Source organism: Anguilla anguilla, chromosome 2 (genome assembly GCF_013347855.1).
Source record: "Anguilla anguilla isolate fAngAng1 chromosome 2, fAngAng1.pri, whole genome shotgun sequence".
NCBI lineage: Eukaryota > Metazoa > Chordata > Actinopteri > Anguilliformes > Anguillidae > Anguilla > Anguilla anguilla.
The window spans coordinates 111,809-136,572 of record NC_049202.1 but is presented as its reverse complement, the minus strand read 5'-3'; the positions used below and the strand labels follow the sequence as shown (position 1 = coordinate 136,572).

Sequence of the window (24,764 nt, the reverse complement as noted above, 5' to 3'; positions counted from 1 at the left end):
ATCGGTTTTCATGCCTTTATTTGTAGCTTTTGAATTACCAGTGAAATATAGTTTAAAGCTTTTAAAAAGACAGTAGAATCGTGGGTAATTAAAATATTTAACCGAAATAAACTTTGATTATGGGCACAATTAGTTGTAAAAATGCAAATCATTAAATTGAACTATTCATATAAATTACCGTACAACTGCAAGCATTCACAGCGGGCTGGAAGTTCAGGGAGCCCGCAATTCGCAGTGAATTGTGGGAGTATCCGTGTGATGCTGATTCAGGAGGATAGACCGCGAGAGGAGGGTGGAAAATGGTGCAAGAGCGAACCTGAAAAAAACTGCAATGACCCTGGAAACGAAATGATGCGTCTCTTCAGAGTGTCTAAATCTTTTATTTTATTGCGGCGGCAGAAGAACAGGTCAGGACGATAGCATTTAATTATGTTTTACTGACAGCTTGTCGTTGGAATGCATATCATCACTGCATCATATCATTCGCTTTTCAGTGGATTGGCACACTTACTATTGTAGTTTCACTGGCTGGCTGACAATAATAAATGGCCGTATGGGTGTGTATCAAACGATGTCTTGCCAAAAACGACAGGAACTAGTTAACATACAGGCAGAGAAATGACGTCCTCAAAACGCACTATGTTAACCAAAAAATAAATGGCAATAGCACGATAACAGACAATTAATTTAAAAAGACAACGCATGCCTTTTGAGTGGCTATAGCTTGTAATTGTAGGAAATGTAGTCTTTATTGTAAAAAGGTGAACATTGAACTGATTCTTCTACGTGCTGAACGACTTATCCCAATGTGCCCTAACACGCCGTGATCAAAGTATGTGTTTTTATTTATTTATGCTGAGCTATATTATTTACGAGGATCAACTCTGCGCCGGCTCACCTACGTGTTATAGCTCGCGTGCTTCCACACCCTATAATATAATTTCTATTTATGAATCGGAGTGGTTCTTCTCAGCTTTAATCCTCGTGGTGCACACGGTATAAATTTGCTCCAATGAGCGAATGTCTTTTCAGAGGAATGTCGATTTTCCGGGCGAATCTCTTCATTTTCAGAGGGCGGGGGGAAAATAAAGACGTTCATTGGACCCGGATTTGGGAAAGGTGGGTCCAATTGTGCTTGGGGGCATGGATGGATGCTATTTCTTTAGAAGCCAGTGCACTCGTGCGCCGCCTGTCGCGAGGATGTTGGCATCTGCGGTGTGCTGAGCAGAAGCTCGCGCTGCAGTGCGGACAGTAGGAGGCGGGGGAAGCAGTTTGGAGGAGGGTTCTCGTCATGCAAAATATGACCAAATATATTGGGAACGCCAAACATATCTTGTAGACTGTAACGGTGTAAGCTATTTAAATTAATTGTGGTTCAATTACAGAATTAAGCAATTCAGTAGCTATAGTCTAAGGAAACTTCATGTCAGCCTTTTTAAAATGTCAAAACATGTATGTACCAAGCTCGTGTGCTCGAAAAAACTCGAGTTTTTATTTGTGACTGTTATGTAGAAAGACAACGTGTTGTAACAATATATTTTATCTAAGCAGTAGGCTACTGTAACAATGACGGATGCAGCGACCTTAAAATTAAGACAGAGATGCGTTTTGATGCCTCTGTGATAAAAGCCTGCTGCTTGATGTCTGTAATGTGAAACAACCTGGATTTATGTTTATGGTTTGTTTAGATGACTATAGGTATGAACAAATTAATTTGCAAATGTTTGCTTTTTTCGGGTAAATTGACTGTCGATGTATTAATAGAATTTGCGCAGCATCACGAGGAATGTTTGCGTTAGGTGCCTTCACGAAGCGCAGTGAGAGCTACGGCACGCGGTGATAATGTAGCTTAGTTGAAGCAGCTCAACAGTAGGCTTGGTGTCTCGGCGACACTAAAGTTTAAAAAATGTATTCCATTTTACGCGGAAAATTGTGTAAACCAAATGGCGGAAGGGGATTCGTTATCCTTTGAATTCTTCTGGGATCGAGACATTCTTCGGCGCGAGCAAAGTGCCCCCTAAAAGTCCCAAATGAAGGTTACGAAACGAAGACGGAAAGGAATGCCGACTTCTCATAGTCTCTGTGCCAGGTAAATCACTAGCCTACAGCATTCTGAACCGCTTAGAAAATCCACGGTTTTGCAGTTGCCGTGTGGACCCAATTGCGTATGAAATGCATGTTTATTAGATTTTATCAACAGACTTTTGAATTGGATAGCGGGGAAATTTAATGTGTGGACATGGTGGTGTCAGTCAGCATATAATAGCTCCACCTAGAAACTGGTTTTGACCAAGATTTGTGCTACTTAATAAACATGTTTTACAGGTGATCTAGATGGATGTATTACATATGCTAAATGAGATTTGAATTGGTATAATAATTAGATGTTTTTAAGAAACACTGCATAGATAATATTTAGATTGCAGTCTTTGTGGAATTATTTTCAATGGAAAAAAAGGACTCATGTCAAATCACTGCTGTTATCAGGAATAGGCCTGCATTGTGTGTATTGTGACAACAGTATAAGTAAACAACAACATATTTTTGGTGAGGTAATCTCCCATTTCCCCACCTCTACAGATTAAATGTTTAAATTGTTTTAAGGCTTAAGTTTACTTTCTAGGTATGCATAGCGGAGGGCACCGGTTTTATAATTATTTTATAATAACCCTTTCTATTTCAAATTCTGTTAATACAAAATTTGAACACTGTGCTTTTAATTATTATGAAAAAGCAATGTTTCACATTCAAGATGAGAATTTGCATTACTTAAGCACATAATATGAAATCCAGTAGCTTTGGTGAGCCTTGATTTATAAGCAAATTACAAGTTTATACCTCATTATTCCACTGTGTGTAATTTTATTTAGTACTTGGAACAGAAAGCAGAACACATTTTGCATGTGTTTAGTTATGTGGTACAGGAAACTGAAATTAAGCTATATTGACTGGATGTGAAGATCTAGTTTATCTTAAAGATAATACGTATTGCAATTTAACTCTTATGTAAAATTAATAGCCAAATTCTAATTTCTAAATTGCCAAATTATTCAATATATTAACACAGTTCTCCCACTGTTAACCTATTTTATTCAAGCTGTAATTATGTGTTCTGCATTTTTGCTTGAGGAATTATATCCTTTATGGGGATATGACAAGGTCACTGCCACCAGTGTTTGCCTTGATGATCATATTTGTGTTGTCTGTTTCTTCTGGACGAGCTGTCTAAAGGAAGAAGTCATTATCTCAGTTCTACTCCTTATCTTTGTTTACTACTCACTGCTGTTTACTACTAACACCAGTGTGGATTATTTCCACATGTTTAAATCTATTAAATGGAAATGGAAACCTTTATTTCCTGTATTTTCTGAATGGAACACTTTCATTTGTGTTCTGTCAATGGAACACTTTATTTCCTGTGTTCTGTGAATGGAACACTTTCATTTGTGTTCTGTGAACGGAACACTTTTTTCCTGTGTTTTGTGAATGGAACACTTTTTTCCTGTGTTCTGTGAATGGAATACTTTATTTCCTGGGTTCTGTGAATGGAATGCTTTATTTCCTGTGTTCTGTGAACAGAACACTTTTTTCCTGTGTTCTGTGATTGGAGCACTTTATTTCCTGTGTTCTGTGAATGGAACACTCTATTTCCTGTGTTCTGTGAATGGAACACTTTATTTCATGTGTTCTGTGAATGGAACGCTTTATTTGCTGTGTTCTGTGAATGGAACACTTTGTTTCCTGTGTTCTTTGAATGGAACGCTTTATTTGCTGTGTTCTGTGAATGGAACATTTTATTTCCTGTGTTCTATGCAGAACTCCTGTGCACATGTTTAGCCTCATTCAGGTAATAACAGTGCTTAATTGCTATGTAGCTAAGTAAGAGGGCATGATTGAAGTAGTTCTGCTGTTGGTTGATTTCAGCATGATCTATTAACATCTTTTTGAAAGCTGTAGTCTGGAGTGCCAAAGTCAGCAGACCGCGGACATCTACACCCACAAATCAGCAGTGCGGTTCACACGTGAACGCGGCTGAGGTTGCAGATAATTGGACGTTCCAAATTAGGGTGGTAGTTGGCCATTTTTAGCTCCTCATTGGGTCCCAAATTCATTTAACAAGAATAAATAAAGGTGAGGTTGGACAGAGCAATAAGGAATTTATTTTATTTTATTTAGTTTATTTAACCAGGTAGTGTGCGTTGACTTCACTGAAGCAAAGATCAGAACAATCTTGTGTGAAACAGGAATTATAAGAGGTTAAAAGCAAGAGCATACTTCCAATACCGTGCCATGAATTACACATTTAAAATGAACTATTGAAATGAGGAAGTCCAGTGTCAGGTGTTTTTCTAGAGTGTTCCAGTTGTATGGAGCTCAATGGTTGAAAGCCATCTTTCTAGATTCACTAGAGGATTGGGGACTTTAACTGTCACAGGAGTGCAGGTGATTCTTAATGAACTGCTTTATGACATCCTGTACTTACGCCTGTAGCTTTGGAAGCCTGTTTGTGCAGGCCGACAGGGTAGTGTCGGTTCTCACCAAAGAAGCATTGCCTTGGATGCACTGCCCCGCATTACCTTCCTTATGTAATGTTTATCTCTGATCAAGCCCACCTTGGCTCAGTGTGATTCTGCCTGTCCTATAGCTGGAGGTTTATAACATGAGCAACACTGCTGTGATGTCACTGTCAACTGTGATGTCACTGTCGACCGTGACTCTCTTTTATGTCTTGACTTTGTAGGATGACAGAGGAGGGTTTTGGTGTCGACTAAATTGGGGGAACCCTAGGATTTTATCAAAGACGTAAGGTTTTTGAAGAGATTTTTTAATATGGTGAGAGGTTTACGTGTTCTTCTGTCCCTGGGAATGTGGCTGCACTTCACCTCAAAATGGCTGCCGCAGCTTCCCGGCCCGGGTTCAGATTCTCTTGTTGCTGTTTTACTGGTACAGGAAGCGGAATGCTACACCCCTCGCTTCTGCAGAGCAGATCCCCTCACTTGAGTAAAACGCGTGGGAGGAGGTGGGCAGGGAGGACATTTCCATACCTGTAATTACCCATGAGTCTGTGCTGCTGAAATGACTAAAGCATCTGGGAAGTGTCACTGAGCACAACGTTAAAGAGCTGCTGTGTTCTCACTTAAACACAGTTTCATATTTATACATTAGTGTTTGTTTTGTCATATAAGCTATCCATTTGAAAGCTGTAGCTGGTAATGCAGAAAAGGGATTAAAGTGGGTTCGTAACGCTAAGCTCGGGGTGTTCGGGCTGAACGCTGAGGCTCCTGCTATGTTTCCTGCTCAGTGTTCACACTGGCATCTGATTGGTGCTCAGATGATGCTCATCTACAGATGTTCTGATGCTCTGGTGAAAGACTCAGAAACTCATGGGAATTACAGGACAAGGAAATGAGCAGATTTCTGCTGTGTTAAAGCACACTCTTGCATTGTGGATGGACAATGTTTCTGCTTGGTCTTGCTTATCTCTCCCCCTTATCTATCTGTCTGTCTCCTGTCTTTTTTTATCTCTCTTTCTCTCTCTCTCTTCTTCAATGGATCAATGCATATGTTGTTGCTACAGACACACAGACGCAGTGTGACACAGAGAGATAATTAATGCACAGTGAGATGCACAGGGCCACAGGCATGGTTTGTATTCAGGACTGTAGTTCCTGGTCTGTGCTGTGCATGGATTCTCCTGCTGGACCTGGCCACTGCATGCAGAATGCCATCTGTATTAACATGTCCTCCATCCCTCAAACATTCAGCCTGATAACCTGAGACTGCCCCGTGTAATAACCTCTCTATCTGAGACTGCCCCATGTAATCTTAACCTCTCTATCTGAGACTGCCCCATGTAATCTTAACCCCTCTATCTGAGACTGCCCCATGTAATCTTAACCTCTCTATCTGAGACTGCCGGTGTAATCCTAACCTCTCTGTTTAGCTCTATTTCAGACAAAACAGTCACAAACATGTACATGGTAAACAGCTTTGATTTGCAAACACGTTGGGAGTTTGTCTTTCAGTGAGACTTCTGTTGAAAAAGGCCTTCAGGGAAGTATTTTATTCAGCGCTACGGAGTGAAACTGTCAGTTTCTTCACTGTCTGGACTCACGGATCTGCTGCAAATGAGTGATTTTGTTTTCAACATGAGCACTTGTGGTTTGGGTGTGTTTACCAAATAACCACTGAAATAAGCAGGTGAAGAAATGTGAATGATCAACAGAAAATATTTATGAAACAAGAAGAATCATTTTCGTTTATAGTTTGCCAAGTTTTGGCATGACCGAACTTTGTGAAAATAGTTTCATCTGAATACCTAGCTGGCGTTATACCGACTGTTCACCACAAAGACATTCCCTGGGAGGTGAAGTCCAGGCTCAAATTATCTAAGCTTAGCATGAATAGAAAAGGATGTGATAAGGCTTGTCTGCTGTTGGTGAAGTTTTATTTTCATTGTAGTTTATATTAGTAGATTTAGTAGGTTGGAGTATCAGTACAGTATTTTGGTGACTGAATCTGGAATTGACCACCTTTCTGAACCTATAGTCAGTGCTTACTGTCGCTCTGGATAAGAGCGTCTGCCAAATGCCTGTAATGTAATGTAATGTAATATACTGTACTGCTGAAGTTTCAGATAGTCTGATTTTATTAGCCTACGGTGTGTTTCTGATGCCCTGCTGGTTTATGGGGACTGAGGTGTGTTTCTGATACCCTGCTGGTTTATGGGGACTGAGGTGTGTTTCTGATGCCCTGCTGGTTTATGGGGACTGAGGTGTGTTTCTGATGCCCTGCTGGTTTATGGGGACTGAGGTGTGTTTCTGATGCCCTGCTGGTTTATGGGGACTGAGGTGTGTTTCTGATGCCCTGCTGGTTTATGGGGACTGAGGTGTGTTTCTGATGCCCTGCAGATAAATGGCAGCTTTAAGCTGGGAGCAGCACGAGTCCTGTCGGCCTGGCAGGTGCAGTGCCTAGCTCCAGTGCTGCAGGACCAAGCTAATATGAATGGGACTGGAGAGCAGGTGGACATTCTGCCGCCCAACTGCATGGTCAAAGACCGATGGAAAGTGGTGAGTGTTTCCTTCCTTCCTGTGCCCAAACTCTGCCTTCTGTCACTGCACTGTGAGCCATAGCCTGACACCCTGGGCTGGGGTTTGAATGCATGAATGAGCCTCATTATCTGGACTGTGGCATTGCCCAGTGTGGGCGGAGCCTCGATTCAGCGCCACGCAGGGATGGAGGGATTCAGTCGGCCGAAAAGGTGGCGTTTCATTACTGGGTTAGGCGACGTGAAGCCACAGCATGCTTCTCTTGTCCCTGTCTGTGTGAGCCTGCACTGCGGGCTGTTCAGCAGCAGCGGCTGCCACGTCTTTTGGGGGAGAGCACGCACTTGTCTGCGCTCCTGAATCGATAGCGTAAGGCTGCAGCAGATTCTTCCAAACAGGGAAGAAAAAGCTGGTAAGGCATAAAAAAGAACAGAAAGCAGCATCTGAGTGTTGCCCTAACTGCTGTTAGTAAGAGAAGGCGTTTGTGCACTGGCTGTAAAAGGGAGGTTTTTCTCCTTGGATGTGTGCAGCTGAAGAAAATCGGAGGTGGCGGTTTTGGGGAGATCTACGAGGCGCTGGACCTTCTGACGCGGGAGAACGTGGCGCTGAAGGTGGAGTCGGCCCAGCAGCCCAAACAGGTCCTCAAGATGGAGGTGGCAGTGCTGAAAAAACTACAGGGTAGGACCAGACACGCACACACACACACACTCACACTCACGCACGCACATACATACATGAACATACACACATACACACATACACACACACACACACACGCACATACATACATGAACATACACACACACACACGCAGCTCACACGAACGTTTCTGAGTGACGCTGAGATGACCTGGAGTCTCATTACTGTCTCCTTCTCCTCTTCTCCTCCTGCTCTTCCTCCTGCTGTTCCTCTGCTCTTCCTCCTGCTCTACCTCTGCTCTTCCTCCTGTTCTTCCTCCGCTGGCTGTTTGCTCTCTTCTCTCTATTTGAAGAAACGTTTTCAGCGGTGTCTTCTCCTGAGGCACTAAACTCAGTCCTTCCCAGACTGAGGCTGGAATTAGTGCTGTTTCTGTGACTTGTGCTGTGTGTGTGTGTGTGTGTGTGCATGCATGTGTGTCTGTGTGTGTGTGCGAGCTTGCGTGTGTGTGTGTGCCTGTGTGTGTGTGTGTGTGTGCGAGCTTGCGTGTGTGTGTGTGCCTGTGTGTGCCTGTGTGTGTGTGTGTGCGTGTGTGGCATGTGCGTGTTTCTGTGTGGCCTGTTCATAAGATGTGCATGACTGTTACCCCGGATGTATTTTATTTAAATAGAAATATTAAAAAGGCCAGAGGGAAGATGTGGAGTTTTTCGTCAGTTTAATTTAGCTACATTTTGAATAATTCGCGCTGACATACTTTCTCATAACCAGCTCAGAGAGAAACCAGCTCAATATTTACCCCCTGAGAACAGGGGTGAACAGACCGAGCCATCCTCGCCTGGGTAAGGGGCTCTGTACACATCAGTCCCTGTACAGCACACACTCCCTCACGTTCCTTTTCTCAGGCCCCGAGATTCTTGATTCTGTAAAATAACTTTTGCATTCTATTAAAGTTTGATTATTTTACCATCCCAGGAAGTCAGTAATATGTCATGTCCTGTTACACAGGCCCTACTGTTCTAGTGCATGACTCATTTCTCAGGGAAACATGGCCCAGTGTCCTGTGCAGCAGCTGATAATGAATGTGCTGCTCTGTCTAAATTCCCGCCCCCCCCCCACCCCCCCCATTTCCCATGGTGTTCAGTGCTAGTATTGATCTGGTTCCCAGTGGCAGTGTAGTAAGAGACCTGCAGCAGATGCTGTATAATGCAGCCGCAGCTCCTGTATCCTGCAGCAGATGCTGTTTAATGCAGCCGCAGCTCCTGTATCCTGCAGCAGATACTCTTTAATGCAGCTGCAGCTCCTGTATCCTGCAGCAGATGCTCTTTAATGCAGCCACAGCTCCTGTATCCTGCAGCAGATGCTGTTTAATGCAGCCGCAGCTCCTGTATCCTGCAGCAGATACTCTTTAATGCAGCTGCAGCTCCTGTATCCTGCAGCAGATTCTGTATAATGCAGCTGCAGCTCCTGTATCCTGCAGCAGATGCTCTTTAATGCAGCTGCAGCTCCTGTATCCTGCAGCAGATAGTCTTTAATGCATCTGCAGCTCCTGTATCCTGCAGCAGATTCTGTATAATGCAGCTGCAGCTCCTGTATCCTGCAGCAGATGCTCTTTAATGCAGCTGCAGCTCCTGTATCCTGCAGCAGATACTCTTTAATGCAGCCACAGCTCCTGTATCCTGCAGCAGATGCTGTTTAATGCAGCCGCAGCTCCTGTATCCTGCAGAAGATACTCTTTAATGCAGCTGCAGCTCCTGTATCCTGCAGCAGATGCTCTTTAATGCAGCCACAGCTCCTGTATCCTGCAGCAGATGCTGTAGAATGCAGCTGCAGCTCCTGTATCCTGCAGCAGATGCTCTTTAATGCAGCCACAGCTCCTGTATCTTGCAGCAGTGGGGATAGGGTTATGGCTCAGGCTGCAGTGACTGAATGAAGCCCAGTGCCGTGAGGCTGTGTGCGTCAGCACTGCTCTACAGCACAGCGAGGACTCTGGGAGACGTTCCAGCTTTAAGCTTCACGTGTCATTGCTGTGTATGCAAGAGCCATATGGTGAAGTAGAATTATTGCTTTTTATATCTGGGGAATAAGCAAGAGTGCAAAATTGTTTTTATTTGTTAATATGGCGCTGTGAAACTGGTCCCTTTATTCAGTGGGATACTGCTCTGTGTGATGATAACTGTGCTCTGTGTGATGATAACTGTGCTCTGTGTGGTAACTGTGCTCTGTGTGATGATAACTGTGCTCTGTGTGATAACTGTGCTCTGTGTGATGATAACTGTGCTTTGTGTGATGGTAACTGTTCTCTGTGTGATGATAACTGTGCTCTGTGTGGTAACTGTGCTCTGTGTGATGATAACTGTGCTCTGTGTGGTAACTGTGCTCTGTGTGATGATAACTGTGCTCTGTGTGGTAACTGCGCTCTGTGTAGTAACTGTGCTCTGTGTGATGATAACTGTGCTCTGTGTAGTAACTGTGCTCTGTGTGGTAACTGTGCTCTGTGTGGTAACTGTGGTCTGTGTGGTAACTGTACTCTGTGCGATAACTGCGCTCTGTGTGATAACTGCGCTCTGTGTAGTAACTGTGCTCTGTGTGATAACTGTGCTCTGTGTGGTAACTGTACTCTGTGTGATAACTTCGCTCTGTGTGATGATAACTGTGCTTTGTTATACATCTAATCTTATCCATACCTCACCAACCTTATGAGCTCAAACTGACCCCACACCAGCACCCTGTTCATATCCCAACCTTATGAGCTCAAGCTGACCCCACACCAGTGCCCAGCCTCAACAGCTTTATGAATACAGATCTTAGTGACAGTTTGCACTGTAGGTCATTATTTCCTGTAAGTGTGAAGCATTATGCTGTACCGATTGTTTTTGGTCTGGAATTTGAGAGTATTGTCATCGTTAAATTCCATTTTATTTTGCAGGTAAAAATCATGTTTGTAAGTTTATTGGCTGTGGAAGGAATGAGAAGTTTAACTATGTGGTGATGCAGCTTCAGGTAAGTTATTTAATGTTATTTTATTCTAGTAATAAAATTGTTAATATATTAAATCTCCGTTTAATATATTATTAAATGACCACCATCTAAATGCATGTAAGAACAGCTTGAGTTTGGAAGCACTGCAGTGAAGAGGCTTAAGCAGGTGGAGATGTATGAAGGTATAACTTAAGCAGGTGGAGGTGTATGAAGGTGTAGCTTAAGCAGGTGGAGGTGTATGAAGGTAAGGTGTGGCTTAAGCTGGTGGAGGTGTATGAAGGTATAGCTTAAGCAGGTGGAGGTGTATGAAGGTGTGGCTTAAGCAGGTGAAGGTGTATGAAAGTGTGGCTTAAGCAGGTGGAGGTGTGTGAATGTGTGGCTTAAGCTGGTGGAGGTGTATGAAGGTGTGGCTTAAGCAGGTGGAGGTGTATGAGGGTGTGGCTTAAGCAGGTGGAGATTGCTGTCTCTCAGGGCAGGAACCTTGCGGATCTGAGGAGGAGTCAGCCGAGAGGAACCTTCTCCATGAGCACCACCCTGCGCCTGGGGAAGCAGATCCTGGAGTCCATCGAGGCGATTCACTCCGTGGGCTTCCTCCACCGAGACATCAAACCGGTACGAGCGCTGTGCGCTAAGGCACACTTTGTTAGGTGCGAGCGCTGTGCGCTAAGGCACACTTTGTTAGGTGCGAGCGCTGTGCGCTAAGGCACACTTTGTTAGGTGCGAGCGCTGTGCGCTAAGGCACACTTTGTTAGGTGCGAGCGCTGTGCGCTAAGGCACACTGTTAGGTACGAGCGCTGTGCGCTAAGGCACACTTTGTTAGGTGCGAGCGCTGTGCGCTAAGGCACACTTTGTTAGGTACGAGCGCTGTGCGCTAAGGCACACTTTGTTAGGTGCGAGCGCTGTGCGCTAAGGCACACTTTGTTAGGTATGGGCGCTGTGCGCTAAGGCACACTTTGTTAGGTGCAAGCGCTGTGCGCTAAGGCACACTTTGTTAGGTGCGAGCGCTGTGCGCTAAGGCACACTTTGTTAGGTACGAGCGCTGTGCGCTAAGGCAACCTTTGTTAGGTGCGCTCCTGCAGTGCCCTTGGCCAAGGCACTTGCCTCAGAACTGGAGTTGGTACCCAGGCGCAGCACAAGAGAGGCAGCTGCCCACTGCTCCTGAGTAACTAGGATGGGTCAAATGCAGAGGACAAATTACCCTACGGGGTTCAATAAAGTATATCTTCTTTCCAAACGATCTATCACTACCCGCACACCCTGTCTAGTATTCGTAATTATCTTGATACAACAATCATGTAGTATCCATGCAGACTGTGGCCTCTGCAGTAACAGAGATAGATCCCAGCAGAAATATCTCCCTGCTGTAGGTGTTGTGTTGCTGGATGGTTAAAATGTTAACTCGTTTTTGGCTATTTAATGTGTTTAATTGTGTTAGTTTAATTGCATTGGTTTCATTCACTTGGGATGAGGGGAAATTATATGGTGCTGTCTAAGGCTTGTATTTGTCTTGTAAGAGAGTGAGTGCTTATGTGTTTCTCTGGGCGGGGGGGGGCTGTGAGTGCTTATGTGTTTCTCTTGGGAGGGGGGGCTGTGAGTGCTTATGTGTTTCTCTGGATGGAGGGGGGGACTGTGAGTGCTTATGTGTTTCTCTGGGCGAGGGGGGGGGGACTGTGAGTGCTTATGTGTTTCTCTGGAGGGGGGGCTGGTCTGTGAGTGCTTATGTGCTCACTGGGGTTTTTTTAATTCTTTTTCAGTCAAATTTTGCTATGGGGAGGCTCCCCTCCACGTACAGGAAATGCTACATGTTAGACTTTGGCCTCGCGCGGCAGTACACCAACACCAATGGAGAAGTCAGATTGGTGAGTGACTCGCTCTGTAAGCTTGGGTCAGTGTGGTCAGTGTGAACACTATTCAATTTTTATTTAACCTTTATTTAACCAGGAAAACCCCATTGAGATCAAAATCTCTTTTGAAATGAAGACAGCAGACTGTAGAACCCCAGTTGGCTGAAACGTCTTTGTCTGATTATTATTATATTGTTTTTGTTATTGCTTGCTGGCTGGCAGTCTGTGATATAAATGTTCAATAAGTGTGTGTTGGGTATCCATAGAGGTCCTCACAAAGCATCCTGCCATCCATGGTATGAGTGTGTTAATGACACAAGCGTTAGGACCCTGTGTGTTAATGACACAAGCGTTAGGACCCTGTGTGTTAATGACACAAGCGTTAGGACCCTGTGTGTTAATGACACAAGCGTTAGGACCCTGTGTGTTAATGACACAAGCGTTAGGACTCTGTGTGTTAATGACACAAGCGTTAGGACTCTGTGTGTTAATGACACAAGCATTAGGACCCTGTGTGTTAATGACACAAGCGTTAGGACCCTGTGTGTTAATGACACAAGCGTTAGGACCCTGTGTGTTAATGACACAAGCGTTAGGACCCTGTGTGTTAATGACACAAGCGTTAGGACCCTGTGTGTTAATGACACAAGCGTTAGGACCCTGTGTGTTAATGACACAAGCGTTAGGACTCTGTGTGTTAATGACACAAGCGTTAGGACTCGGTGTGTTAATGACACAAGCATTAGGACCCTGTGTGTTAATGACACAAGCGTTAGGACCCTGTGTGTTAATGACACAAGCGTTAGGACCCTGTGTGTTAATGACACAAGCGTTAGGACTCTGTGCATGGCTGTGCAGGTGTGTATAATTGGGCCTGGTTTAATGTCTGCTGTGTTGTGCTTTACCTATTTTAGCCTCGATCTGTGGCAGGGTTTCGGGGAACCGTCCGCTACGCCTCAGTCAATGCTCATAAAAACAAAGTGAGTGCTTCCCCTCCACTGTGTGTCTCAGTTACCAGCTCCACCTCAGCATGGATTATAATCTGCCTGTGGGTTATAGGGTTATAACCCTAACCCTAACCCCTCCACTTTGTGTGTCTCAGTTACCAGCTCCACCTCAGTATCTCAGCATGACAGTCAGTTAATATGGGCATGAGAGTGTAAAGCTTCCTGTTTTCTGAGGAGCCCATTGCTGTCTGGCCATTACATTAGAGCATTTAGCAGATGCTCTTATCCTCTTTTTGGATGCATCCATTTATACAGCTGGATATATACTGAAGCAATGCTGGCTAAGTACCTTGCTCAAGGGTATAACGGCAGTGTCCTACCCGGGAATCAAACCTGTGACCTTTAGGTTACTGAACCAACTTCATGAATGCCTCCTTCTTGAATACTCAGCGTGAAACGTATCAGCAGAGGGACAGAATATTTGTGCTGTTAACCGCATGTGTGGTTATGTGTGAGTTTACAGCAGCCCCACTGGACATGACTGGAACTGCACTGAAAGCAAAACTGCTCCTTTTTTTCAGGAAATAAAAACCAATAAAAAATAAACATGGGAAGTAATCACACATTTCATCATGTTTGTTAAAATATATAACATAAATGTGCAGGAAATATTGATATGAATAATGTAATGATGCTTTCAGTGCAACTGGCAGGTTATAGGCGATGCATGAACAGTTTTAATGCAGTTCTGACCATGTGGTTTTTCTGTTGATACAGGAAATGGGTCGGCATGATGACTTATGGTCCTTATTTTACATGCTGGTAGAGTTTGCGGTTGGCCAGTTACCATGGCGAAAAATAAAGGACAAGGTAGTTCACCGTTTCCAACCAAATGACCACTTGGCTTATACCTACATGTTAACACTTAGGTGCGCTAAGCAAGTGAATGTTTATACAGGTTTGCTAGTGGTAGATGAAATGGGACCAACCATACTAGTGGTATCTTACAGAGGAACAGCGATGCTAATGGTAGCTAAATGTCTTGTTTTATGTTGCACAGGAGCAAGTGGGCCTGATTAAAGAGAGATATGACCATAAGATGCTGCTCAAACACATGCCCTCCGAGTTCCACGTCTTCCTGGACCATGTCTTATCCCTGGATTACTACACCAAGCCTGACTACCAGGTGCTCACGCTTACATCAGTGTGATCCAGCCGCTCATTGTGAGCAGGTGAGGAATTGGGAATAAAGCCAGACGTGCCTGTGTGTCTCTGTGCCCTGCAGCTCCTCATGTCCGTGTTCGAGAACAGCATGAAGGAGCGCATCATCGCAGAGAATGAGCCCTTCGACTGGGAGAAGGCCGGGACCGACGTCCTGCTGTCCACCAGTGCGTCCACCCCACAGCAGCACACCAGACAGACGGCAGCCATGGTGGGGTACGGACATACGGACACAGCTGTTTGGGGTCACACTCTCACCTGACCAAAACCTACAGCTGTGCATACACTCACCTGACCAACACCTACACCTGTTCATACACTCACCTGACCAACACCTTGTCCGTACATAGAACACCTCGCTGTTTAAAGCAGTTTGTTTAAGGCTGAGAGAAATCCATTTTTAAAATTTGCATGTGAAATTGAATTGCGTATTCCTCTCTCTGAATATTGCATCATTTGCTTTGGTGCATGTAATCTAGAGTGAGATTAATATGCACAGCACTTGCTTTATTGAGCCATTGACTTGAAAAATGCTTTTATGTGAATCACTTTCCATCCCTGGCATTCCTATCTGTTCCCTCAGAATAGAACCGGAATATTCAAAACGATTCACGTTTCTTATAGTTCTATCATTGCAGTGTAATGTTTTGAATATTCTGTAAAATGGGATTATTCTTGGGAAAGTTTAATGCGAAAGTAGAGACATGGCCATTTGCATTTGTTACAATCAATGGGAGCTACTTAAAGCAATGAAGGTTATTAATATTTCAGCTGACGTTGCTTTGGCTTCATAGTGATGCACTTCAGGAAAGGTTGGATTGCTTCGTTCTCAGAGTCTTACCCTTGAACACGTTTGAGCTGCTGTAAAGCGGTCTGAGCTGCTGTAAAGCGCTCTGAGTCAGTTCTGTACCTTACTGCTGAACACGTTTGAGCTGCTGTAAAGTGGTCTGAGCCGGTTCTGTACCTTACTGCTGTAAAGCGGTCTGAGCTGCTGTAAAGTGGACTGAGCCGGTTCTGTGCCTAACTGCTGCAGAGTGGTGAACGTGACTCCCATGCCTGGGGATCTCCAAAGAGAGAACACCGATGACGTTCTCCAGGACGAACACCTGAGCGACCAGGAGAACGCCCCGCCACCTGTCCCCAGTCGCCATGGAGATGCCAGCCAGCCTCTGCCTGAGGGAGAGGCCTGGGAGGAAACTGACTTCAACCGCAACAAACTCAGAATAAGCCTGAGCAAGGTAGGGCCTAAACTCAGAATCAGCCTGAGCAAGGTAGGGCTTAAACTCAGAATCAGCCTGAGCAAGGTAGGGCCTAAACTCAGAATCAGCCTGAGCAAGGTAGGGCCTAAACTCAGAATCAGCCTGAGCAAGGTAGGGCCTAAACATAGAATCAGCCTGAGCAAGGTAGGGCCTAAACTCAGAATCAGCCTGAGCAAGGTAGGGCCTAAACTCAGAATCAGCCTGAGCAAGGTAGGGCCTGAACTCAGAATCAGCCTGAGCAAGGTAGGGCCTAAACTCAGAATCAGCCTGAGCAAGGTAGGGCCTAAACTCAGACTCAGCCTGAGCAAGGTAGGGCCTAAACTCAGAATCAGCCTGAGCAAGGTAGGGCCTAAACTCAGACTCAGCCTGAGCAAGGTAGGGCCTAAACTCAGAATCAGCCTGAGCAAGGTAGGGCCTGAACTCAGAATCAGCCTGAGCAAGGTAGGGCCTAAAGTCAGACTCAGCCTGAGCAAGGTGTGTCTTTTATTCACTCAAACCTGAATTTTGGCACACTGTCAGGTTGTGTGTGAGTGTGTGTATGTGTAAACTCTAGCCTGTGCCCCCCACAGATGCAGTGTGGGATGGAGGAGGACCCCAGCAGAGGGCTCTGTCCTGGGGCCCCAGACTCCCCAAACATGCAGGTGCGCTCACTGCGGTACCGGCGGGTCAACAGCCCCGAATCGGACCGGCTCTCTGCTGCCGAGGGGCGCGGGGACATCTACGGCCAGCGGTGAGCAGCCCCCGCCCCAGACCCCCCCCAAACCCCAGCCCCAGACCCCCCCAGCCCCCAGACCCCTAACCCTAACCCTAACCCTAACCCCCCCCAGACCCCAGCCCCAGACCCCCCCAGCCCCCAGACCCCTCACCCTAACCCTCGCCCCCAGACACCTCACCCTAACCCCCACCCCCACCCCAGACCTCTAACCTTGTGTGTGTATATGGTGCAGGTCCCATAGGACTGTGGTGTGTGTGTGTGTGTGTGTGTGGTGCAGGTCTCTTATGACTGGTGTGTGTGTGTGTATGGTGTAGGTCCCATATGACTGTGGTGTGTGTGTGTGTGTGTGTTTCCTGCAGGTCCTGTATGACTGTGCTGTGTGTGTGTGTGTGTGTGTGTGTGTGTGTATGGTGCAGATCTCTTATGACTGTGCTGTGTGTGTGTGTGTGTGTGTGTGTGTGTGTGTGTTTCCTGCAGGTCCTGTATGACTGTGCTGTGTATGTGTGTGTGTGGTGTGTGTGTGTGTATGGTGCAGGTCTCTTATGACTGCTGTGTGTGTGTGTTTCCTGCAGGTCCCGTATGACTGTGGTGTGTGTGTATGTGTGTGTGTGTGTGTGTGTGTGTGGTGTGTGTGCGTACGGTGCAGGTCTCTTATGACTGCTGTGTGTGTGTGTTTCCTGCAGGTCCCGTATGACTGTGGTGTGTGTGTGTGTGTGTGTGTGTGTGTGTGTGTGTGTGTGGTGTGTGTGCGTATGGTGCAGGTCTCTTATGACTGCTGTGTGTGTGTGTTTCCTGCAGGTCCCGTATGACAGTGGTGTATGTGTGTGTGTGTGTGTGTGTGTGCTCTGTGGTGCAGGTCTGACAGTAATGAGTGTGTGCTCTGTGGTGCAGGTCTGGTGTCTAACGGTAATGAGTGTGTGCTCTGTGGTGCAGGTCTGACAGCAATGAGTGTGTGCTCTGTGGTGCAGGTCTGGTGTCTAACGGTAATGAGTGTGTGCTCTGTGGTGCAGGTCTGGTGTCTAACAGTAATGAGTGTGTGCTCTGTGGTGCAGGTCTGACAGTAATGAGTTTGTGCTCTGTGGTGCAGGTCTGACAGTAATGGGTTTGTGCTCTGTGGCGCAGGTCCCGTATGGACATCCTGGGCTCTCCTTCCAGGCAGGTGTACTCGTCCCAGCCGGCGCAGATGCTGTCGGTGGAGATGGCGCAGGGGGACCGGCAGGCCAGCGGCCGACAGGACGTGTCGGCGGCGGACCAGGAGGCCCACAGCAATGCCTTCATCAAGTCCGTCCCGCTGGCCGAGGAGGAGGACTTTGACAGCAAGGAGTGGGTCATCATCGACAAGGAGACCGAGCTGAAGGACTTCCACCCGGGGGCGGAGCCCACCACCTCAGGCACCACGGACGAGGAGCCGGAGGAGCTGCGGCCAATCCAGGAGCAGGAGGAGCGGCGGAGGGGCGGGGCTGAGCCCGGAGCACGCCCCAAAATGCAGGACGGGCGTGGCCGCGCCATGCTGACTGTCACCGAGGAGGAATCGTCCCGCAGGACTGGCCCCGCCCCCAGCCCCGCCCAGTCGCCCTGCCACTCGCTGCCTTCCGCCCGCCCCAAGAGGAGGGAATCTGATCCCTACGGCCCACAGGGACAGGTAATGGTCCTGCCCTGTTACCTGTGCTATCACCTGTGCTGTCACCTGCCCAGTGACCTGTGCTATCACTTGCCCTGTTACCTGTGCTATTACCCGTGCTATCATCTGTGCTATCACCTGCCCTGTTACCTGTGTTCAGCTGATCCAGTTTGATTTGTGTTTAGCTGATCCAGTGTGGTTTGTGTTCAGCTGATCCAGTTTGGTTTGTTTTCAGATTCATACTATGTACATGTCTTATGCAGTGGTCAGTTGTCATTCTCAATGATGCATTATTCTACAGTGTTGGATAGAGAAGGAAAATTACATAAAAATTAAAATTAAAATGTGGGTAATTATGGAAAATGATTCTGCTCAGGTGGTAAAGTGTCAGCAGCCACACATGGTTCCGTCAGTAGAGAGAGACTGTCTGGGGTGCAGACTGGTGGAAGAACTGCATTAACCACTGTGTCACATTTGTGACCCACCTCAGGTAGCATTCCAGCTTAAGCAAGTCAGCGTTCTATCTCTAGGTTATTTTCATGCCAAGTGAGTGCAAGGGGACAGTTTATACTTGGCATGGTGAGTGTGCAGGAATATTTTATTCCCAGAAGCTGAGAACTTTTTTTCAGGAGGCTGAAAGCACTCCTTTAAGGGTGTGTGACAGCACCTAAAACAATGCCCATATTGATTATGCACCAGTAGCTCTGCATTGCTGTGGTTGGGCTCTGTCTGCCTTCAGCTCATCTGTTATTGTGACATCATCAGGCAGAGACGTTAATTCTGCTCCAATAACTCTGTTTTCCAGCAGCATCAGACACAGAGCAGAAAGGATGATGTAATGGTTTTCCATTGTGGTGTGCAAGGCTACCCCCTGGTGGCTGAACTGTGTATATTAACTGTGCTGTCTTAAAGCAGATTGCTCCAGCAGAGATTTGTACTGAAAGCATGGAGCTCCACATGCCCGGACCCAGATCCCACACAGGCCGTGGGCTTCTCAGAGACAGTCTGCTTTATGCTGTCCTTCATGAAACATGATTAATGTATTTCCACAAAGTATGATTAAAACTAAAATGAACAGAATAAGATTTGGTGGAGTGAATGACTGAGCCTGCTGAATATCAGTCCTTATGGGGTGGGGTTAGGGCAGATGTTGGGGCGGGGTTAGTGCAGATGTTGGGGGCGGGGTTAGGGCAGATGTTGCGGTGGGGTTAGGGCAGATGTTGGGGTGGGGTTAGGGCAGATGTTGGGGCGGGGTTAGGGCAGGCTTTGGGGGCGGGGTTATGGCAGATGTTGCGGTGGGGTTAGGGCAGATGTTGGGGCGGGGTTAGGGCAGATGTTGGGGGCGGGGTTAGGGCAGATGTTGCGGTGGGGTTAGGGCAGATGTTGGGGTGGGGTTAGGGCAGATGTTGGGGCGGGGTTAGTGCAGATGTTGGGGGCGGGGTTAGGGCAGATGTTGGGGTGGGGTTAGGGCAGATGTTGGGGCGGGGTTAGGGCAGGCTTTGGGGGCGGGGTTATGGCAGGCTGTGGGGGTGGAGTCAGGGCAGGTGTTGGGGGCGGAGTCAAGGCAGCAAGGTGATGCCCAATGAGCAGATAAAGCATTTATCCACACCCACTAGAACAAAAAACCCTTTGTGATCCCTCTGTGCTGTCTCCCCTTGGCAAATGTTGTCTGGAGAAGAAAATGACTGTTAGGTTTTGAAAGGCACAGCAGTGACTGTTAGATTTAAAAAAACAGAGCATTGACTATTAGGTTTTAAGAAGCTGGGAAGGAGTTGGTCCAATCACCTGGTCTGACTCCTGTTTTCCTCTGCTCTCATTGGTCCTTTTCAGTTGGAGGACAGGCAGGCCCCGCCTCACCCTCGGCCCAACCAGCTGAGGCGCCTGGCGTCCTACGTCTTCTCCTCGTCCACCCTGGAGACGGAGCAGTACCCCCACCCGGGGGGGTCGCTGATCCAGCGCAGCCGCTCGGCGGAGAGCAGCCCCGCCCGCGGCCCCGCCCGCCGCCACCTGCCGCTGGCGCCCGGCAGCCCCCGGCCGCGGCACTCGGTGCTCGGCGTGTCGCGGCTGCAGATCCAGCAGATGCTGGCCAAGCTGATGAACAAGACGTGAGCCCCGCCTCGCTGTCTCCCACACTGCTGCTCCTCTTCTCTCCATTCACTTTACCTCTCATTACAGATCCCTCCTCATGCAATAAACTCCCTCTGCTCCACCCCTGGGACAGGCTGCAGGAACCAGGTGCCAATCAGACAGTGGTGGGAGGAGCTAGCAAGGTGTAGGCCCAGTTGGGTGTCAGCAGGGCGGCAGAGGTTCACTCTGAAAGAGTGAAGAGTCCCAGCCAATGGCATGGCAGTGAGAGAAGTCCCAGCCAATGGCAAGGCAGCGCTGAGAGACATTCCTCCGCTCACGCTGTGTTATTTCTGAAGGAGAAGCAAGCTGTACGGAGAGAGATGGGTGTGTGTGCCCGGGACTGTTAGACCACAGGCAGAGATGTACTGTCCCAGTATGGGGAAGTATACTCATCCAAAATAGGAGGAAACCCATTTAATTTCACATATCCTTCAAAAATGTACTAAATATTGTCACTTTCATTTATGCACTTTAATGCATATATGCAATTTAATGCACAGACTGTAAGTAAATTTAACAATATATACTGTATGCATATCACTGCAAACATGAAAGTGTCAGTAATTTTTTTATATATGTAAGGAGCATATTTTTGAACACAGTTAAGTCAAGTTAATTCTGTATTCCTTACCATTTGCGCTTTTTGTTGTTGCAAGGTGGAAACTGGCAGACATGTTATTCCTCACACTGATCTATACCCACACCATGCTATACCCACGCTAGTCTTTACCCACACCATTCTATACCCACACTAGTCTTTACCCACACCATTCCATACCCACACTGATCTTTACCCACACCATGCTATACCCACACTGATCTTTACCCACACCATTCTATACCCACGCTAGTCTTTACCCACACCATTCTATACCCACACTAGTCTTTACCCACACCATTCCATACCCACACTGATCTTTACCCACACCATTCTATACCCACACCATTCTATACCCACATATTTCTGATATTAACACTGATACGTCCTGATGTCTCTTCTTCTTAAGAGAGCGTTGTGGTTTGTGTAAAAATCATAAATGGCCAAATCCTCACATAATTAGTACATTTTAAGTGAAATGAGGATGACTGTCAGTATTTGAACATGGTCATTGCCTGTATGTGAGAGTCACACTGGTACCTGTACAGATGATGTGTCCCGGGTGTGTTTCTGTAGTCTTCCAGTGTGTGTGTGTGTGTGTATTTATGTGTGTGTGTGTGTGTGTGTGGGTTCTCAGAAGTCTCCTGTAGGCAGGAAGCTCTGTAAAAAGCACTCTAATGTAATCACTGACATTTGAAGACTTGGCGCTGTAGCAGCCATGGCCTTTGGATTTTGGAGTTTATATGTAACATATTTCACTGTACGTGTGTATCTATGAAATGTGTGTTTGAATGCTGCTATACACACAGTCAGGTGCATTTTCATCATCAGGAAGTTACACTGGGAGGACACTGGTGACCTTACACTGGGAGGACACTGGTGAATTTACACTGGGAAGAGGTTGGTTTAGGGAGAGCATTAGTGAAGGCGATTATGGTTGACAGTGACCCTGTAAAGACTGTGATGTTCAGTTTAAAAGTGGAAACAGAGGGTCCTACTGCCGGCTGGCTGCAGTGATTGGCTCATTACTGTAAGCTTTCATATGCAGAGGAATCTGTGCACTAGGCCCAGCGCAGAGCTGTGTGAGTCCCTGTGAAAGTGCTTAGTCAGCCACCCAATCCTCTGAGCACAGGGTCTGTCGTAGTAGGCGCTGTGAGCAGGTGGGCGGAGCTTATTATGATTGGCTGTAGTGTACATTACAGTTTTTAGAATGTGAACAGGTCTGTCGGTTTGCTGTAGCGCAGTGCAATAAGATGTGGGTGCTGTATGAATGTGTGTGAATGAGGACTAAGGCACTTTATTCTGAGGTTAAAACAGACGCTACGCTCTGCTCAGGGCTGGCACTGACCTGGGGCTGTACATGCAGTCAAACAGCCGGAATGAAAGCATGTGCTAAACCGTAGAGCTGAGAGGAGGTTTAGAGCAAGCGCATTTCTCAGTGAGTGGTTGGGTGATTTTGGTCAGCACCTCACATTACTGTTACAGATTTACAACTCCCTTTCACAGCTACAGGATATTCCTCATAAACTCAATATCCCTGCAGCCAGCTCTGGTGATGTCACTGTGAGAATAAGTATTGGAACTGGAGCCATGAGGTGTGGTGCACTGGGATGTGTAGTCCATTAGGGTTAGGGTTCCTGAGGAGTTGGTGGAGACAGAAATGCGGCAGATAGAGCCATTATAGTTCACTGCTGCTTGTACAGAGGCTCTGAGGACCACCAGCACAGAGAATGGAATGTGTTTCATTTTACAGCATTGTGCATGAATGGAGTATTACTGGAATTTGCTTACTGAGAGACGTGAGTGCTGTCCTATTTCATCGGACCTGAGCTTGAACCGTCCCCATGCATTTAATGGGCGCTCTCATATCAGTATATTACATGCTGTTGAAGTTAGTTAAAAGCCATTTAGTTAAAATAGCATTTTGTTTCACAAGCAGTTAAATTACAATAACACGAACACGGAAATATTTTAAACAACAGCTTTCTGTTATTACATTAGTTCACGTGATAAACATATTTATTATGCATAACCCATATTGAAATGATATTACCCAATAATACAACTGAAGTTGAAGTTTAAAACGTGAAGAATATGTAATTCAGAATGTGTTGTTTTATGGTAGCATTGACTGCAGACACAAGCATTCAGGTGAAAATGAAAATCCCCACGTGCTGTTTCTGCAGCTCGTAGATGGGGACCCACTCCTCCTCCTGTGACTGTTTTGCCTTAGAGTCCAGATCAGGTTTTTACCCAGCATCCTTACATCAGGCACCCTCCCCGTCAGATCCAGTCAGGTTATGAATGCATGATTCACTGAAGCCATTATGAGTTTTGGATTCTTTCACTGGATACTCGCCAAAGGTGAACAGATCAAGCAAAGAGTAGGTGCAGGGCATGGACAAACTGCAGTGGCTAATGGACAGATTATTTAGCTGCGGTCAGACCTGGGTCTGGGAATGACTGAACTGGAATTAACAGTAATATGTGAAGCCACTCCAGCAGTGAAACAGTATGAAAGGAGAAATTAGTTCCGAATGTTGATGAAAAAAGATTAAGTTTAAAGTTTAAACTTCTGTGGAAGGAATTTTACTGGTGTCTTCAGGGTTGAAGCATTTCAGATAATTATTTAACTGGTTTTGCTGCTATTGAGTAGTACGTAAGTGGTGTGCTATACGATCTCAAAATACACATATTTCAGTGGTTAATGTGTAATGTTTATGTGGAATGATGTGATTATATAATGATAGTGTCCAACACGTGTCCAACAAAAAAATTTGTTTCAAGATAAACCAAATATGGCACAGGGTTCTTTGTGTTATTATTGTTAGTGTGTCTATCATCATGCAGTATGTAACAGCATACTCTGTTAAAGTTTCCAGAACGTTTTTTTCTGGGGAAGAATAATATTTATTTTAAGCTGTTTTTGTGTGAAAGCAAAGAGAATGTGCATCACTTGCATCAGATCAGCTGCTACATGAATGTTATTACCTTTTTTTGCTTTGTATGTGATGTGTCTGACAAAGCACTTAACACAAGTGTGTGCTGCTTGTTGGTAAATGGTAAATGGACTGCATTTATGTAGCGCTTTTATCCAAAGCGCTTTACAATTGATGCCTCTCATTCACGTATCCACACACACACTCAACACTCACACACCAACGATGAAAGGCTGCCATGCAAGGTACCAATCAGCTCGTTGGGAGCAATGAGGGGTTAGGTGTCTTGCTCAGGGACACTTCGACATGCCCAGGGCGGGGGATCGAACCGGCAACCCTCCGACTGCCAGACAAACGCTCTTACCTCCTGAGCTATGTCGACCCCAGACATTGGGCCTCATTCACCAATATCTTCCTAAGCTTTCTACTTAAATTTGTTCTTGAGAAAATTCCTAAGAAAAGTCTACGTCAGATTCACGACACAACCGCAGAATTGTTTGCACATGTGTTCTTAAAATGATGAATCCCATTGTCTTCGTAAGTGTAAAGCCCATGCCAGTTGTTCCTAATTAACATAGGTAAACGCCCCGCCAATCCCCATAAAAGGGCATGAGACTGCAGGGCCGTGTGCACACACAGAAATCGAAAAGAAAAGTTGAGAGCAAACGAAGTCAATACTGCCCCAACGAAAATCTAACGACGGTGGAGCACCGGACTCCAAACATAAGAAAAACTTCAGTAGTTCTGAAGTGGAGGTTTTGCTGCGGGAAGTGAACAGCAAACGACCTGTCATATTTAGTCGCGTCAGTAGTGGATATAAAACAACACAAAA

General features: G+C 46.2%; 1 protein-coding gene across 5 annotated transcripts; it reads left to right on the top strand.

Annotated features, from left to right (window-relative positions):
- Positions 1 to 243: 243 nt before the first annotated feature.
- Positions 244 to 22,948, top strand: LOC118220071 (tau-tubulin kinase 1-like). 5 transcript variants are annotated; one of them, XM_035403680.1, is made up of 16 exons: positions 429 to 2,089; positions 4,742 to 4,803; positions 6,912 to 7,070; positions 7,577 to 7,724; positions 10,609 to 10,682; positions 11,133 to 11,273; positions 12,416 to 12,520; positions 13,420 to 13,485; positions 14,230 to 14,322; positions 14,513 to 14,638; positions 14,738 to 14,889; positions 15,707 to 15,911; positions 16,502 to 16,662; positions 17,770 to 18,289; positions 20,099 to 20,373; positions 20,490 to 22,948. In XM_035403680.1, exons 3-16 carry the CDS (start codon positions 7,002 to 7,004, stop codon positions 20,542 to 20,544), a joined length of 2,190 nt encoding a protein of 729 aa, XP_035259571.1. In that variant the 5' UTR covers positions 429 to 2,089; positions 4,742 to 4,803; positions 6,912 to 7,001; the 3' UTR covers positions 20,545 to 22,948. The 5 variants fall into 5 exon arrangements, with proteins under 5 accessions (XP_035259567.1, XP_035259571.1, XP_035259566.1 ...); XM_035403675.1 differs by having other exon boundaries at positions 4,742 to 4,833; XM_035403676.1 differs by lacking the exons at positions 429 to 2,089; positions 4,742 to 4,803 and adding an exon at positions 244 to 407.
- Positions 22,949 to 24,764: the final 1,816 nt, after the last annotated feature.

Coding starts and splice junctions, on each gene's coding strand:
- LOC118220071 (XM_035403675.1), top strand. Junction 10,683..11,132: donor ATGTGGTGATGCAGCTTCAG/GTAAGTTATTTA, acceptor GCTGTCTCTCAG/GGCAGGAACCTTGCGGATCT. Junction 18,290..20,098: donor CCTACGGCCCACAGGGACAG/GTAATGGTCCTG, acceptor GGTCCTTTTCAG/TTGGAGGACAGGCAGGCCCC.